General features: G+C 37.2%; 1 protein-coding gene across 1 annotated transcript; it reads left to right on the forward strand.

Annotated features, from left to right (window-relative positions):
• The first annotated feature begins 16,499 nt into the window (after positions 1–16,499).
• LOC147860762 (uncharacterized) lies at positions 16,500–17,830 on the forward strand. Its single transcript, XM_087323870.1, has one exon. The coding sequence runs from the start codon at positions 16,500–16,502 to the stop codon at positions 17,730–17,732; it is 1,233 nt and encodes a 410-aa protein (XP_087179996.1). The 3' UTR covers positions 17,733–17,830.
• Positions 17,831–19,340: the final 1,510 nt, after the last annotated feature.

Below are 19,340 nucleotides of genomic sequence, written 5' to 3' on the forward strand. Positions count from 1 at the left end.
TTATGGCGTCTCTTTGGTTCTGTATATGGGCCATATTCTCAAAGTAATACCCACATGGATTCGGCACTCTTCATGCGTCTCTTTGGTTCTGTATCTGGGCCATATTCTCGGAGTAATGCCCACATGGCCCAAGATCTGCTTTTACAGATGTCGGACCAATCACGGGTTCAAATCTCGCTCGTTGCACCGCCCTTTCTACACCAGATCATATCGTATATCGTATCTACTGTTTGAATGCTCGAGCAAGAATCCTCTCGCCTAACTACCTAGATGGGTACTTGACATTATGAAATGGCTTAAGAGATGGCGAGCAAACGATCTATTAGAGCTCTTAGGTGATGTTATGCAGTAACTGATCACCGAGGATAGATTATTAGAGAGAGGCACCAAGGATGAAGTAGCAAGATGCTACCATGTACCATGTCAAAGTTAAGAGTATTTATTACATTGTGAATATTAACCCCCGATGTTGGCCCCAATACAAGGTCCAAAATGACAAAGCACATCCGATCACATCTCCCCCCAATGAGCCTTGGCTCTCGAAGAGCCTTAACACTTCTTCGAACTGGCTCACATGAGTTAGGTGTTGTGGTTGCATCATGGCATCATCACCCAAAATGAAGATATGCAAAGCATGCAATTGAAAACCTGGTGTAGGATGAAAATCACTTACTCATAGCATGCTCAACGTATAAGGTGAGAAATGTGATGACTTGTTATACAAGCATGATAATGTAAGTGTCATACTCAAATGAGGTGACTGTGGAGATTCGTTCTTTGAGATCTGTGAGAAAGACCGACTACGAAATACACAATAACACGGAAACAAGAAATACACAAGATGCATAGTGTTTTATGTGGAAACCCTAAACGGGGAAAAAAACCACTGGAGAACAGTTCTTCCACTATTCAATGGAGAATACAAGGGAGATAATATACAACACTCTTTGTACAGAGTTTATCAGCCACACAAGACTCTTGGCGTCTGAGCTCACTCAGCTATGGCGCCACTCACTCCTCACTCTCTCCCTCTCTTTGTCTACATTGTGTCAACACTCTCTGTTCTACACTATGTTTGCCCTAAGTGTATTTATACTTATGCACTGAATGGGCTATTTACAAATGTAGCCTCTACTATTATCTTCCTATTACTATACTTATAACAGTAACAATTAATCAACCAACTCCAGTTTCAACTGTCTAGTCGGCCTTGTCATCGACCATCCGGCTGGCTCAACTAGTCGGTTGTGTCTTTGACTTGGATCACTTTTGCAACACCGCAGACTCACATTGTCGACTCTTTCTCAGTCAACACTCCATGTCTTCAATTGTCGACTCTTACTCAGCCGAACAGTCGACTCCTCCCACAGGAGGGACATATTCCTAACAGTGGCCACATAACTTCCTGCATTATTTTCATATAGAGATTTTTTACTATGAAGTGGTAACTCCCCTTCTTAGGAAGAAATCGCATATAAGATTATATGTTGATTCAGACCCCCATAGGTCATGGATGATTAAACAACTATTCTACTCTATTTTGTAAATAGTAATGTATCAATTAAGAAAGTCAATATAGTTGGCTCACCACAAGATCAATGAGGCTTCCCATGGCATCCCTCATCTTTGAGTACATTGATCATTATGGACCTGCACAATCCCATGTCTTGTACATGCCAGTGCAAATGGCAAACATGATGCCCATCCAACCTACAAATACCTAATTCCTCTTGTATCAACCTCCATCAAGTCTCTAACAAGGAGAATCAACATAGTAGTAAGTGTTATGAAAATGAAACTTGTTCTAGCTATCCAAAAAGTTAGTATTTTTCTTTGGGTTCCCAATATGGCATCGTGTACATTAACCAAGCCCAAGCATGCCATATGAAGGGAGTGTTTATCCTCCAACCCGAAAATATGAAATGTTGCAAAGACCTCCAATTGCAAAGAATTTGCATTTTATCTTTCTGCTAATGGATGCCAAGCCTTTGTAATGTTTTCTTGGCACACTTGCAAAGCCTATGTAATGTTTTCTTGAAAGGCTCCCAAAAAACATAAAACGGTCATTGTTTGCAAATGCACGATTAATGCAATGAGAAGGAAATTCTTACCAACTCTTTATCTCTAGCAATATTATAAAAGATCACTCAAATCAGATGTGTCACAATAGTAAAGAGCAACAAACTTAATGGGCCTCCTTGTCTAACTAATTCACCATTGAAATGATTCAAGTACTTCCTCCATTATGTACAACATGAGAAGTAGAACCATCCCCAATATACATATCAATCTTGACATACGTTCATAGAATCCCATATGAGGCATTAACTCCATCATAAATTACAATTTCACATTATCATAAGCCTTTTCTAGATCCAATTATACCATGATCAACTCCTTATAGTTTTCTTAACAAAGTCCACAATCAGCTAAACATTTAGAATATAATGTATAATATCCATTCTTGACATAATCCCACATTGTGCGTTGTGAATAATTATGGACAACTATTCTTATGGCAATGACATTGGCAAATTACTTCTATACTCACTCCATTGAAGGAATAAGTCACTATTGCTTAAAAGACAATGGAGATGGAACCTTAGGCAACAACTTTATCAAACCAATCTTCCATGATTGTTTCAAACTTTGTGTTATTCATGTAAGGCATAAAAAATTTTGGCGACAGATAATTATCATTCTCCAACTCATACTTCATCATATACATCTAATTTCGTACACTACACTCTTTAACTCTACACAAACTCATCCTTATCTCCACCAACATATGCTAATTGCAATGGTTTCTTCTCTTTGCTACCTTTTGAAAACAAATCCTCATTCTCTTCTTCAATTTATGCTTCTTCTTTATTTGGATCCAAAAAACTTCCAAAAACCATGAAACACTTTCAACAATGGTGATGCTCTAACCTACCACCAAATGAAAGAAAAAGAAAAAAGGGAAGAAAGAGAGAAGGAGAAGAAGGACATGGCTTTGAATAGAATTCTTCTTTAAATGAAAATCACCATTTCCTCTCCATCTCTTTGAATCACATTATCCCATTCAATATGTTGAAGCACCTCTTGAAGCATATTAATTGTCAGACTTCAACAAAATAAATAAAAAATTTGAGATCAAGCATCAACTACATCTCCCACCTCTTTAATCCCGAAAGGAACAAGCAATTAAATTGAGAGCGCAAACTTTCCTTTCTGTGCCAACATAAGATTGTGAAGACACAAGTCACTCCTTTTGCAAGGAATTAGAATGCTCTCTACTAGATGATGGTGCCCATAAAAATAAAGGGCATGTTCCATACCATGAGACAACTAAGTGTTTCATACCATCATCTAGTGAAAAATGTGTCATTTTTTGTCCTATAAGTTATATTTGACCCTTGAGGTTGATAATCAAACTTATTTATCTATTTATTTGTGCGTCTCAATTGGTTTGATAGATTTGAAGAACACTCTCTTCACAACCCCAAGAGCAAGGTTTTCACTCATACTACATGAAAAATGTTTCACTTTTGGTTCGATAGGTTATATTTGGCATTTGAGGTCAATAAAACCTATGTATGTATGTATTTGTGTGTCTGTGAGGGTTTTATAGATTTCAAAAAGGCTCGCTTCACAATCCCAAGGACAGTTTCACTCATACTACGTGAAGAATGTCTCATGCTTGGTCCCATAGGTTATGTTTGACCTCTAAGATCTATAATGCCACCTACATCTATGAATTTATTCATGCATTTGTGTAGGTTTTAAAGATTTCGTGAAGGTTCTCTTCACATCCCAAAGGACAAAACTTCAAAAAATAATGAAAAACATGGAATATCCACATGCATGAAAGCAATGGATGAGGCACTTGTCATCGCAAGTAAGATGTACATTGAAGACATACAAAGGCTTTCCTAAGGTACATGGTCTAATAGCTTATGCAAGGCAATGGAGACCAATCATGTTGCTCAACGCAATCTATAGGATTTTTGCCAATATTCTAGCCAAGAGGGTCAAACCCCACTTGCATGCACTAATTAATGTTGGACAAATAGGATCCATGGAAAACAAATGCATAACTTGTTGACCTTTTGGGAGGCAATTGCCTTGGCAAAGAAAACAAATCAACATATTGCATGTCTCATGCTTGACTTTGAGAAGACATATGACACAGTACAATGGCCCTTTTTAGATAAAGTTATGGAGAGGTTAGGACTACCCTCCAAATGGAGATTGGATGCGCTAGCCCTTTACAAAGCAAGTTTGAGTAGGGTGTTGGTGTTAGGGCATCGGGGCCCACCAATTCCATTATGCGGGTCTGTCAGGCAGGGGTGCCCATTGACCCCCTACCTTTATTTATTTATTTCATAGGCATTCTCGTTCTTGTTAAACAAACTGGATGCAGGAATAAGGGGATTAGTTGTCCCACATGCAAGCACGGAGTTGTTGGACTCGGCGTATGCAGATGACACTATGCTCTATATGTAAGGCAATGATGCTAATTTACAGCAAGCCGAAGAGAAGGATTGAGTTGTTTTGTAAAGCGTTAGGAGGGAACATTAATTGGAACAAAAGCAAAGGATTCTGGGTAAGTCCAAACCCATGGCCTCTTTGGTGCCCTAATGCTAATTTTCAATGGGTCCCCAATGGAACGACAGTTAAATATTTGGGTTTTTTGGTGGGAGTTGTAAAGAATCAAGAGATGGATTCTATGCAACGGAATAGATATGAACTCTGTGTGTGTATGAGAGTGTGTGTGTGTGAGAGAGAGAGAGAGAAAGACAAGGAGTAAGACAGAGAGAATACGCAAGGTAAAGTATATTAACAAATGAGAAAGACTCAACAACAATACAAGGTGGGAGGAGGGTGCTTTATATAGTCACCCTCTCTATTCATTAACTACAAGACTCATGGAGCATGGGGAATGTGAAAGCTCATAAGTCATGTGTCATATAATATGATTCTATGACTCATACTAAATGCTAGAATACAAAGTGGTGACATAATGGTGACTCTTGACCGTTGGAGTGTCTATTCACTCTCAAGGTGAGTTCACACACTAGACCAAGTTGAGCTTGATTCTCAACAGGAGTTCAAACACCTAAACATCAACAGCTTGAGCAAGTGAAAGAAAAAATCAGAAAAAGCTTTGGTGATGGGCATCAATAAAGCTTTCTCTTGTAGGTAGGGTGGTCGTGGTAAACCACATTTTGTTGGTCATCATGTGGCACTCGGTGGCATGCTAGATGTTAGACAAAGCTTGCATCAAAAACATTAAGGCAATGGTGAGAGGGTTCCTTTGGTCGGGTAGAGACGACATCAGCTAAAGTGGCATGGAGTTATTTGATCAAGGCGAAAAACCAGGGTGGACTTGGGTTGGTAGATCCAGTTCACCAAAGTAAGGCTTTACTCGGTAAGCTACTAGTGCGAAGTCTACAACCTGAACCTGAATTGTGGAAGATGCTTCTTAGGGACAGAGCTGACCTCTGGTGTCGGAGGAATGGTGGCCCTTAGAAGGCAAAGATGTGGTGGTTGTCCAGTCCAGGTCTAAAGTCGAACGAATCGGCTAGGATGGATGATAGGGTGGCCATAATGAGGGCATGGTCAAGTGTAAGAGAAGGGTTGGTCTTAATGCAACAGAAAACGTTAGAGGAACAACTTCGACAATCACTGATTTGGAACCCCATGATTAGCAACGAGGACGAAAAAATATTTGCCATGGAGGCGCATGTTAGGGTACAATGTTAGTTCAATAAGAGATTGGGAGGTTTCGAAATGAAGAGGAGCGAGGTCAGACTGGTAGCAGTATGTTTATTGGCAGGTTAGAAAAGGTGCCCCAACGAATAGATAAGGTTGTTGATGGTCTAGATACTAGCTTGAATGAAGAAGAGGGGGCTTGGTCTGTGTGGTTTGTAGTTGAGGGTGATGCACAAATTATCTATGGCAGGTGCCCAACTAATGAGTATCGCTTGTGGGAAAACCTAAGTGCTTTGTTCGACAATGGTCAGTGGTTGGCAATGCGGGTGGCAATGTTGGAAGGTAAGAAGTGGCAAGTGAACCCGGACCAAGGGAAGTTGGATAATGATACTTCACTATTTTGGGAATTATGCAAAGGCGATCAACATTTGGGGTAGAAGTCTCAGGATAGTGGCAGCATGCGGTGTGAATGGGAGAGTTGTGTGGGGATCCTTACAAGGTTTGAAGTTAACATGGGAAGGCTGGCGGAACAAATAAACCCACATGGTCATGGATTTATAGTGCAGGACGACAGCCTGTTCCAATGTGCTGGAGTGTAACCTAGCACAAACTCTGCATTTTTTTAGGAGATATGGATGTTGGTGGCATGCTTATCGGTCTGGCACATTTGGACCAGGAACTGTACGTTTGTTGTTTAGCAGCAAAAGCTCCCAAGTGGTGAGGTGTTGCTAAACATTTGGTTTGAGATGGTTCCTTGGTTGCATGGACGATACGACTCAATGCAAGGGGACTCAGATGAAGCAGAAAGGGCTCAATCAAAGTTTCTCCAATGATGGTAAAATCATTGTCAAGGCCTAAATGGAACTACCAAGCACCCAGATGGTTGTTTCCGCCAATGGCTTCCATTAGTTTTTCATTCAATCTTTTGTTTCCTTTTTTGTTCTATCATTTGAAAATCCCCCATCTAATGTACCAAACTGACATCCAATGTACCAAAAACATGATAAAGTGTCACTTACAAGGCCATTACACATGATTATCATGATTTCCTACAAAGTTTTACTAGCTTTCAAGAACTTTCAATGAAGATGGAATCATCATTAAAAGACACCGCAAAACGAAACTCATGGAAGATCAAAGCAATGGAATTTGGCAACTAACTTCGTTTTTCATTCCAACTTTTATTTCCTTTTTTATTCTACCATTTGAAAATCCCCCATCATTGGTCCCATGGATCATGTTGTTCCCTTGTGGGTGTTATTATACCATACATTAACAATGTGAGTGAGTGTGTGTATTAAAGAAAAGAGGTTCAAGTTTTTTTACTTTCTTCCTGAGCATTATGTGAATGCACTTTCCTTGCTCTCCCATGGATCATGTTGTTCCCTTGTGGGTGTTATTATACCATACATTAACAATGTGAGTGAGTGTGTGTATCAAAGAAAAGAGGTTCAAGTTTTTTTACTTTCTTCCTGAGCATTATGTGAATGCACTTTCCTTGCTCTCCCATTGCATGCATAATATGGAGTTTCCAAGACTTATCCATATTCTCTGCTCTCTTCCTCTTGCATAATTGGACCTAGTCCCGTTGTTGGATTAAGAGCATATATGAGGATGGTTTGTCATTTGTGACACAAGGAATGTGAAAACAAAAGTGTGAAATTGTGAGACCCAACACCATTTTTACACTTATTGACCATTCCTTTCCTAATAAATGTAAATAAGTAGAGAATATCGCTCTATGCTATATAATTGACATTTAATGCAAGTGGTGGAGGGGCTTGGTTTAAATAAGACATATGTTACTATGTATGTATAAGTCTATGTAGAACTTAGAATTTAGGATCCATCTAGTAACAAATGGGAGAGTATATGGGACATCTAGAATATCCCCTTCATTAATACAAAGGTCTCTTCTACTCATTAAGTAAATTGTGGACTTTAATACAACATGCCCCAAGGAGTATGTGTGCACTCACAAGGTATGTAATTGAGTTGGCCATCACAACCACCCATTCTTGATAGTCATTGAACCAAGTCGACATTTTCCTATAAATTTGCAATTACATATAATATGTTTATCCATTATGGGGTCATCACAAGGTCTTTCTGTTAAGATTTCTTCTTGATAGGTGAAGCTTCTCCAAGTGTTGTTCCAAGAAGTTCTTCTAACCTACCCCTCATCAAGGGATACACAATTGATTAATTGGTCCTTTTGGAGTACTTTTCATACATAACCATGCTACCACATTCAAATTAATAGTTGCACACGTTAATCAATAATAAGTATGTATTTTGGGGAGTAAGGAATTGTGACAATTAATGTGATTAAGTGTGAAACACTCATTGTTAGTTATTTTGGTAGTTGTGACATGTTTGTTGATTTCTTATCTTAGCAATGTTGCCGATTACGATAACAAAATGTGAATATGTGCATTGGTGTAGAATCATATGTGAATCGTAATTAATATCATTTGAGTTTCTAATTTTCTTACCATCACTCGTCACGTGGATCTAAATTTAGCCACTATATTTGTATGAAGTTGTTCCAGATTTCTTATGGATCAAACACATTGGGTTTGGTAACCTTTCTAATGGCCTATGGGTTTGATTGTTGATCAAGCCTCTAATATCATGACGAATAACATTATTGCAATAATGTGCAACACATCATTGATGCCATCGCATGTATGTTTGATGTCATTGCAATTCGTGACATGACCACATTTCGAAGTTGAGATTTTGCTTAAACATGAGCTGCAACAAATATATGGATCCACATATTAACTCATTATAAAATATCAAAACATATTGTTTGTGTTGTTACTTAATTCTTAATTTTTATTAGCCGGCTACTGCAAAGGTCTCGCACACATATCAAGTTCCTCACACAATTATCACCAAGTTTTGGGAGAAAATCTGGAAACAACAACACGTGAGGCGAATTACCACGTTCCAATGGCTATTAATACATAAGTCACTACCGGTGGGAGCATGGCAATGTGGGAACCTTAGCTCTCCTAATTGTGTAGAGTGTCCAAATGCAGTAGAATCAATACGACACGCTCTATGGGACTGCCCAGCGTCCCATCGAATATGGCGGGGGGTTGGCCGCGTGTTGCAATTATGCCAGGTGCAAGGCTCAATCAAGTGGGGAAATATATGTTGGCTATCATGGCACACCCCAGTTGGCAGATATGAGCATCAGGAGGAGGGGATGACTTTGGTGATAAAAGCACAAGAGGTTTTTTTCTCCACCATCAGCAATGTCCACTCAACTCCTCTTAATGACAAATCTCAAGTTGTGTTGGGATTGTCAGCCCAATAACTCTTTGGATTCTATGGAAACAACGGTGTAGACGGGGGTCTTCTCCAACCAAATGGCACATCCCACAATGTTACTGCAAGAGATATGGAGTGAAATTGTAGCCACTCTAAAGAGCCAATATGATGACCTCCAGGGCACCTCCGATGGAGTTGAAAGACAACGAATAGCCTTCATCCAACAATGGTCGTCCTCTCCCTTTCTTGAGTCAGTGGGCATCCACATAAGATGGAACTATCGCATCCCTACATGGATTTGTACATAATTATCTCATTTGTAAAATTTTATAACTAATGGAAGGAGTTTTTCTTTTGGATAAAATAAAATAAAAAAATCTTAATTTTTATTCGAGAGAATTCCCCTAACATAGTGTCATTCAATCCCTACTATCTCCCATGAGATCATTTTTGTTTTCGTAATGAATAAGCATAGCATAATATGCACAATTTTTGAAGAAGAATATGAAACTACATGGTGAATGCAAATAGAACATAATCTTATATTGATCTAGATCCTCTAGACTAACTTGACTAATTAAACACCATCTATACGGAAGTTTTACTTTAACAAAACCATTTCTCTCTTACTTAAAAGCAAATGTTCAAAAGCGTGATGAAAGTCACTATTTAATGGATTATTTGCATATTGAACTCAAATGAAATATCAAGCCCACACACATGTAAATAACAGTTCATAATTGTGACATAGCATGACGTAAGACAAAGTGGATGGTTATAAATTTGGATATATATTAAGTTGAGCTCACTAATTCATGTAGTTTATGTTTATGCTTCTTTTTTTAACATTCACATCATGCATGCGGTGCAAAGGCATGTACATGCACAAAATAGTCAAAGACCTTAATATTAACATAGATATCTATGGTCATACAGCTATGAAAATGAACATTTTACATTGATGAATTAAGCATGATTAATGTTTCTAATGATGCTTAAAATAATTAGTGGACACAAGAAAAACTTTATATGTAGCTAGATTTTAGAAAAAGGTGGCTTGATATCTACGTTGAGATTGAAAAATGGAATTTCTACATAAGCCGGAAGGTTATTTACCACAAGGTAGTGATGCCTTGAATTAAATATACATAATGTAGGACATTTATACCTCATGGGATGCTTATAATTCGTCATGAGGCATCTTTTATCTCTCTATTTTTCAAGCAATTATAGCATTTTTATTGACCAAAGGAGTTTCTTTGACTATCTTGCACAATCGGCTTAGTAGGTGTTAAGTGATTTTACGAATGTAAAGCATGTTTTCATTGTGGGCTCCAAAGTGCAAGAGACGCATATTCATGAACACGTCATTCAAAACTTTGTGATTTTCTTCATGGCATGCACTATTGACATATGGTGAATAAGTGAATTAAATAAGAAACTCCCAAAAGTGGAAATATAGGGCTACCAAAAGGGCATGCATGATAATGAAGTCCAAGCATGAAAAATGGACACGACAGTACATACATGCTAAAGAACCATGTAAAATCATTGTCCCTAGTATCTATTGAAGTAGCATGTGAAACATTTCTCATCACCTCAAGGGGAAAACCATAAAAAGATGTGAAAACGCACAAAGAATGGTTAACTATTGTCGTAAGGTTAGTGGTGAACCACACAATAGAGTGTGTGCAAGTAAAAGGTTACCCCTAGGTTGCCAATGGCTTAGACTTCCTATGTAGATTTAGTAGCCAATTGAAATACCTAGAGGGTAAGCAACTCAAATCATCATTTGATTTGTCTATTTAATATAAGCAACTAGTCAAACTTTCAATGGGTGACTGTTCCAAGGATGAGTGAAAATTTGAAATCTTTAGAAAAGTTGAGAAAAGTGCAACGTCTTTGGATCCATTTTGTTTTCAATCTGTTCATTTTCGTCCATTTTGTTTTATATTTTCACATTAACAACCCATCAAGTCGCAATGTGGGCTTCAAGCTGTCTCAAAAATATGTAGTATCAACATCATACATGTATAAAAAAAGGTTACTTATTTGATGTAGGCATATGCCAAAGGAATTCCAAATAGTCGATTAACTTCTAGTTAAGCTTACCCAAAGGCAATACATAACTCTTTCTCTCTCTCTCTCTCTAGTTGAGTTTGGAATGATTTGGTACAATCCTCTATACTCTGAATTCACACCAATTGCAATTTACTAGCAAACATGGACACCTTTCTTTAGTACTTTAAGGCGAGTTATAACCATTTTGTTTAGTTATAACTTATTATAGCAAAATTTCTTAATTGGTAATGGAACATACGAACAACCTCTAAATGTCTCACACATCATAAGTAGTGGATAGGTGAGTACTAACACATTAGGACAAAGTGCCGATCAATTTAGTGATGGGGAATGTGGAGCATTCAAGATTAACATTGAAGGTTGTTAATCAAGGAACATCATTTGCCTTTTGCAAGATCATATAAGGCTTTAGACCATTGATAAACTCATCTTAGGCCAACACTCATTCTATGTGCCTTTAAAACTAAACATTTATTCACTTGTATGTGTATTTCTATGACATACCACTCTACAATAGATTTGTGTTTTCTTCTCAACCGTTGGTAAACCTTTAGATTTGTGTTAACATGCTATTTTGGAGTTTGAACATGGACAAGGCATTGGAGCAAGGAACTTTGAAATATGGGCACATAGCACTTTAATGATCGACATATTAAGATTAATATCAAAGGTTGCCATTATGGGGGTGCACGCAATCAAATTATACCAATAAATTACATCGACCTCCATATATACGAAATGTTTCTGAAGTCCTAAGATTTCTGAACTCAACTTCAAAAACTCGATCTCAATTGACAACGTGAAATCAAGCATGAGCATGTATTATAAAACCTTGACAACATTTTTAAGCATTCGTTGAACATATTATGTTGTATGATCATAGTTTCTGTTGAATGAATAAATTTATCAATAATGTTAGAGGCAATATTGATGGTAATGAGCAAACCAATATGTTGAATAAAACCAAAACAAAAAAGAATCAATGCAAGTTCCTTTTGGTAGAAGTTTTTTGTATGTCCTTATCTATGCATCAACTTCACTACTTGCTCAACAAATAAGGTGAAATTATCTCTCAAATATTAAATCAACACAATCTTTAAATTAGGAGAAGTTGATGTTAGCTTTTATCTTGGTTAATGTCTTGTTGGAAGCAAACAATCCACATGTAAATGGTCATTTTTCCTTCGAACTTGCAAACATCATAAATTTCTCTTTCGATTGAAAGTCCGTTGAATTGTGTAGGTGACTCATTTGTTTGAATGAAGAGGATGTCCATGTGCTAGGATTTACAATGCTATATTGTTTGCAAAGGGGCAACAACTATATTAAAGAGATGGAAACATGGTCAATTATAAATATGGTAATGGAAGTTAATAACTTCTGAAATGGTACAAGACAAGAGGGCAAAATTCTCCGTGTGTGTGTGTGTGAGACACACACACACACACACACAAGAAAGGGGATGTGCCAATTTATTACAAAGTGAGGTTTCAGCAACATCAAGGCTGATATAGTGGGAAAGTAAAACACCTACTTAACCTACAATTTAGTACAATGGCTAGATTGGGTTTGGTAACTGTGGAGGATGTTATGTGGGTGCCACGGCCCACAAACAAATGGCCTTCCAAACAACAATATCAACATTTCATATTCCAAGCGGTTATAACTTTAATTTTGGATAAGTTCCAAGTATCACTATCATAGCATTACCCAAATCCTAATTTAGATGGTGGGTCTCAAGTAATTGATTGGGAAAATGTTGGAAACATGAGATTGACTATGATATCAACAAATGATGTTTATTACAAGTTGATTGACAAATACAAGTGGATAAAAGAAAGGGTTGAAAAGGTATGGGGTTTTGGTAAGCCCATTACATGGTGTTTCATGTGATCACGTCAAGTTGGAGTTCTTGATTGATGCTACAGGCGAAGGTATTCATTTGGAGCTTTACCATTCGGGGATGCATTAATAAAAAGAAACATTGCTAGTGGAACATGCTTCTTTTGTTTGGTGGAATTGGAAAATGGTAGGCATCGATTTTTGTCCTGCGTGATGGGTAGAATGCTTTGAACATGTATTAATTTATTGTGGATGTCTTTCATTAGAGTAAGAAAATCGTCATTCAAGTGGGGTTTTACACATATGGAGAACAATGGAGTGATGCTTCATTTCCAAAAAAAAATTGAGTTCATGAGGTATTGGGAGCTATGGTTCAATTGGAATATGCAGAACTCCTTCACTTTTGATTTGTAAGTTGGGGAGAGGAAATATGTTGCAAAGATGTTTTCTATATGTACATTTCTCAAGTAATATACTAAGGTGTATCTTTCTTAAATTTTTAAAAAAAGAAAAAAAAGTTGCAAAGATAAAAGGACTTTTTATTTGATAATGTTAGAGAAGTCTCATAATCTCAACCATGAAGAGGGCTAACTGTGCAAGGTAGCATTCCATCATATTCATCATCTGAATTGATGTGTAGGGTAGGATTGAGTTCGACACTTACAGTTCTAAATTTTGTTGTTAGTCATGGTGGTTTTTTCCTTTTCTAATGAAAGAGATTATTTATGTGTGTGTGTGTGTGTGTGTGTGAGAGCATGTTTAAGTCTATTATCGTCTTTGGAGGATAAAAATAACACATGGGACCAAAGTGAAGCTTTTTAGATAGTGTATGTTAGAAACTTAGATTTGATAAACTACTCTAAATTATTGATTTGTTTACTAATGAGAACTTCAATTGGGAGTGCAAGTTGTGAACAAAAGTGGAACATGTGTAGTGATAGGTTATGGTAGGGAACATGGGTAGTTTATGCTAGAGAGAGAGAGAGAGAGAGAGAGAGAGAGAGAGAGAGAGAGAGAGTAGGAGTTCCTTTAGCAATATATGGTAAAATTGGAGTGACGAAGCGAAGATTAGCATGCTTGATGATTCAAAGAAATCCTTTGATGCTAAAATGCTGAAGTCCCACTAAATATTCATCTTTTCACGTAATGACGAGAGATCTCTTGGAGATTTGGTGTTCTCGTTTATGAAGCTCACACTCAACTTTTCACAAACATAATCATCTCATAGGAAGAACCTTAAAGTGCAATATTTGGCATTTGCTATACTTTTTGGTATCCAATAACCAATGGCGGCATTAAGAGCCCCACTAGATTGCTCAAATATGAGTGGAGAAAAGGTTTCCTTAAAAGACAAATCTCGAAGTCAACCATATATGATTGATTGCATCCGTTTCTTATATCTTCCACCATTGAGGACGTCCAAGACACTATAATACAATCTCCTATTGAAAAAGCTCACCTTTTAACAAAGTGGAGAGTCATGCACTCTTGTGTAAGGGTAATGCCAATGAAGATCGGTATATTTTATTCAAAGGATCTCGTTATTGAAACATATTTACTAGCTTTCCAAAAGAAGTAGTTGAAACGCCATTTTGTGTCTAATATTGTGACGGAGTTCCCACCCTCACTTGAATTCCCTCCTTTTAGCATCTAAAGGGTACACTCTTGTCTTCTAAATGTAGAACCATTGGTTTTCATCTTTCTTTCTTTCATGGGAAGTGGCGTGAGAGAGCATACACATAAAAACAAGTTTACAAGGTTTTGATTTTGGACACCTCTTTTATGAATGCAAATATCTTATTTCCTTCAAAAAGTCGACAATGCATAGTAAAAGCTTTTGCCATGGAATCAACCTCCATCACATCACATTTTATAACAACCTTATGATGCTTCTACTACCTCAATTTTGATAAATAAACAAAGATGTTGATCTAATAAAAAAATTATTCTTTGATAGTTGAGGGTTAGAACATATTTGGCAATAACAGGATTCACCATAATCATTGATAAAACAATATGAGAGACATTTGGGGCCACGTTTCTATTGTTGTGGTTTCCTAGTTTCTTTCTCCTTGCACCTCTCTTCAATGATCGTTTTCTGCATTAATGACCACTCCTTACCAAAGCACATTGTCTCTAGCGTATTCTTTGTTTCTAGAGGGTAATCAATTGAGAAACTTTGCCTTTATCTGCTTGAGGAAGTTTGTGAGCTTAATGGTCACAATCAAGTTATTTGCTCAATAGTACACATGGCTTTCTTGATTTCTCAAATCTATCTAACCATACACAACATAATCTCCCCGTCACAATGCAGACTCTCAATTCAATGGCAAACGTGACTAGTGTTCATGAAAAAGGTGTCATCATTCACTAAAACAACGGTAAATTTATTGAACACGTCGATTCTAGATATTTATAAAGGGAACAAACCTAGATATAGACATTTTATGTAAAGTTTTATTGAATTGTGCTACTTTTTAGATTTTCCTATTATTTCATATGCATGAAAAGGGAACTCAATTGATTCGCAAAGAAACACTTTGAGCTATGTGCAACGTATAAGGTCTACACACATCATGTGAAAATCACATTGGTTGGTAACAAGAAACAAGAGAAAACACTTTACCTGATTCTATGTTTTCGAATGCATTACTAGAATTGCTCTCGATTTTAATTAGGGTTAATTACTTGTTAAAAAACCTATATTCTACGTTTAGTGTACATTTTAGAATATTTCACATACTCCATTTATTTAACAAGTAAATTCATATTTCCAAAAAGCTTTAAAATTTTAATTTAAAAAAACTTTAAACTTTAAATAGTATTTAATCTATTTTACACGTATTCTACATATTTTAAATATTCTACTTATTTAACCTATTTAATGTATTTTATTTGTAAAATAAATCTTCTAAGTATTTAAAAAAAAAGTTAGAATACTTACTGTAGGTATTCTACGCATATTGTATGCAAATTATTCTCAACAATGGTTAATCCACACTTACCTAGGCATAATTAGCAATCCAATTAGTTTAATAAACTTAAGCTACAATGGATAGGATTAACAAATTAATCACATTATTAATAACAAAAATGGAAGGTTGGAACCCAAAATGAATCAACAACTTAATTATTGGGTAAGCTTGAATCGAAATTGCGGGGATGGTTGTAATTTCTATGATAGGAATCTTAAGGAATCATAGATATGAGAAAGTGATCAATGCTTTTTGTTCTCTCTTTCTATTTGTGCATTGGTAGAAAATGTGGACGGCATGTTCCTTGGTTTTATCATAATGGGCCTACCATAATGGTAACCTATTTAGGCAATGAGCTCAAGGTCTCGGGTTCAAATCCTTACGTTCCTCTTTCTCAACCCTGCTCCTGCCCTCCCGTTCGCTCAAATTTACAAGCTCGTGAATAGAGTAACCATACAATTACCCATTGTTTTTAACCAATACTATGAAGAAAACCAAAAACTAGACATCAAACTATCCCATATCTATCTATATCCATCCATCCATCTAACAACATATCTCTCTCTAGAGACATAAACCCCTCTCTTAAATACTCCTAGTTAATCAAAATCAAATTCACCCATGAGCAACATTAACAACATTGAGGACTCTAATGTTAACAACAATGATGACAAAGCCAACAACAATAAAACCTTGGGTTCGCCCCATGACCTTGAATTCCCGGTTGCTAGAAGACATCTTCATGCCCATCTACAGTCCAACACTTCATCCTCACCCTCTTTCTGTTCGCCCCCTCCACTCTCTCAAGCGAGACCCTTGATGTCCTCTCAACCCGAGAGGGACACGACAGTGATCCACACACATTCCTCGAACTTCCGTGACATTGTCCAACAACTCACGGGCCCATCTCGAGACAAACATGACCTTCTTCTCCCTGTCACGCTACCATCCCGACTCACAATCAATACGAAAACCACATCACACAACAACAACAACAACAATGTCACCCACAATACCGAGCTTGCACCACAAGACACTAATGGTGACCTTCAAGATGCCCGAACTCCTCCCGGTAGTGGTGAAGGCATGATTCCATCCAATCGAGGTGTGAACGCGGTTATGACAAGCCCAGGTCCGGCCGGCAATTCGGACCAACTGGGGCTCCGCAAGGCCCCCTTGAAGCTCCACGAGAGGAGGAAGTTTATGAGCAACATGAAGAACCTAACCACCACCACAAGTGTCTTGCAACAACTATATGTTGAGCAACAACAACAAAAAGAAGTCTCTACTTCTAGGGATACTACCCCTAAGTATATCATTACCAAGCCTACTCTAAGTAGCCCTTACCATTACTATAACAACCCGAGCCCCGTCACTCCGTTAGCCTCCGATTTCGAGAGGTTTTGTACCGCGGCCAGTACCCCGACCTCGTCTTCGTCCGGCCGAGCCAACTCGGCTCTCAATCCACCCTCCATCAATAGCTTATCAAATACCTTTAATGAGACACATACTCATAGTGATTATAGATGTAGCTTTAGTAATAATACCTTAGATTCTACCTCCCCAATCTCTTTGATGAGTAGCAATAACTATGCTAATAATATGAAGTTTCCACTACCAAAATCTAGTGTGGATTATGGCCATGACAATGACTTACATATGAATGTGACCTTAAGATCAGGGCCACAATCTCCACATGAGAGCTTAGGGTTTTTCCTACAAAGACATATCCCTTCTCCTACTATTACTGATACTGGTATTGGTGCTACAACACATACAACAGATCAGAAGGCAAGCCCCACTTTGCTTAATCTATTTCCAGAGTCCCCTGAATTTAGCCCTAGACATGGATAGAATGCATTTTTCCATCATGCATGCATGCATACATACAATATATGATCACCCATCATGTATATTGGATGGTGTCTACATGCATACCCCCGTCATACATACATACATACATACATACAATATGTGGTCACCCATCCATCATGTATGGATGGGTGCCTACACGTATACCAGTCGTTGTAGTCATTATCATCATACACAAGTACCATATGTGGTCACCCATCATGTATGGATGATTTCTACACGTTCACCTCATCATCATCATACAGAAATACATAGAATATCTGGTCACCAATCATGTATGGATGGTACTTCCATTTACACACCATTATCATAGTATATTATGTTACTATTGAGGTATAGCTGATAAAAAAAAAGGTTGCACGAAGCAGATGTTATTACTCTCACGTCAATGCATGAATGAATTAATGCTGTCTTTATCTAATGCTATGAGATGCATATGCAAAATTTCCTTTGTTAAATACAATACCGCATATTTTAGGTGTATATATATATGTGTGGCAGAATTGAGACTTGAACCTCTGACCATTCCTTCATATTTACTTAGACTTGTGTAAGAACTCTCATATTGGCCTGACCAAAGGGCATTGCAAAGATGATAGCATCAACTTTTACTTCTAAAACTGAAAGTTGTCTCTACCCACTTATGAATAATGATATAGACACATGTTACTGACAACTGTGAATAATGATGTAAGAGGCATAATTATGCCAGGCATGGTCTCATAGTACTAATAAAATCAGGCTGGTTTTCTTTATTAATGAGCATTGCATGCTTTAAGGCCAATCCAAACTCTAATTGTCTTGAAGAATCACTTGATAAAACTAGTGTTGGAACAAATAGGGAACCGTAGTCCAGAAATCTATTAACGCAATAGGAGCAATACTTGATATGTGCTTTGTGAGTAGCTTCTCATGTTCAAAGTGAACCTTGACTGAACATTTGCCTTGTTCTAAAGAGTAAGCTTATGTAGGGCACATATCAGTGGTAATTGATTCCAAATTCACTCAAACAACTGTGAAAAAAGAAGCTTTTCGTTGTTTGAAGGACATTTTCCACTCCCTCTGATATGATAATGACTTGTTTTCAGCAATAGATAAATCAGACACGGAAAAATCACTTGTTAGGTAACTATATCACCAAGGTTAGTAATCTACCTATGTATGAAATCTACCAAATTGCTATTAAAAACAAAAACAATAAGGATTCAAGTGTGGACATCAGCAACTAATTCCATTCACTCACACTGAGACTTCTTTCATTGAATCTCACTCAATAGATATAATAAAATGTCCATAAAAAAACCCATGTTAGTAATCTACCTATGTATGAAAGCTACCAAATTGCTATTAAAAACAAAAACAATAAGGATTCAAGTGTGGACATCAGCAACTAATTCTATTCACTCACACTGAGACTTCTTTCATTGAACTCACTCAATAGATATAATAAAATGTCCATAAAAAAACCCATGTGTACCACGAGAAGACAACAAAAGGCTCCAGCAAGAGGGTCTGTAGCAAAAATTGATTCAAATTAACTTGCCTTTTGACAACTTTAGAAAAAAAACACTATGTAGATAAAGTTACATG

Source organism: Azolla caroliniana, unplaced genomic scaffold (genome assembly GCF_043228905.1).
Source record: "Azolla caroliniana isolate FFs.n. ecotype wild unplaced genomic scaffold, voAzoCaro1.0.p SCAF_8, whole genome shotgun sequence".
Lineage (NCBI taxonomy): Eukaryota > Viridiplantae > Streptophyta > Polypodiopsida > Salviniales > Salviniaceae > Azolla > Azolla caroliniana.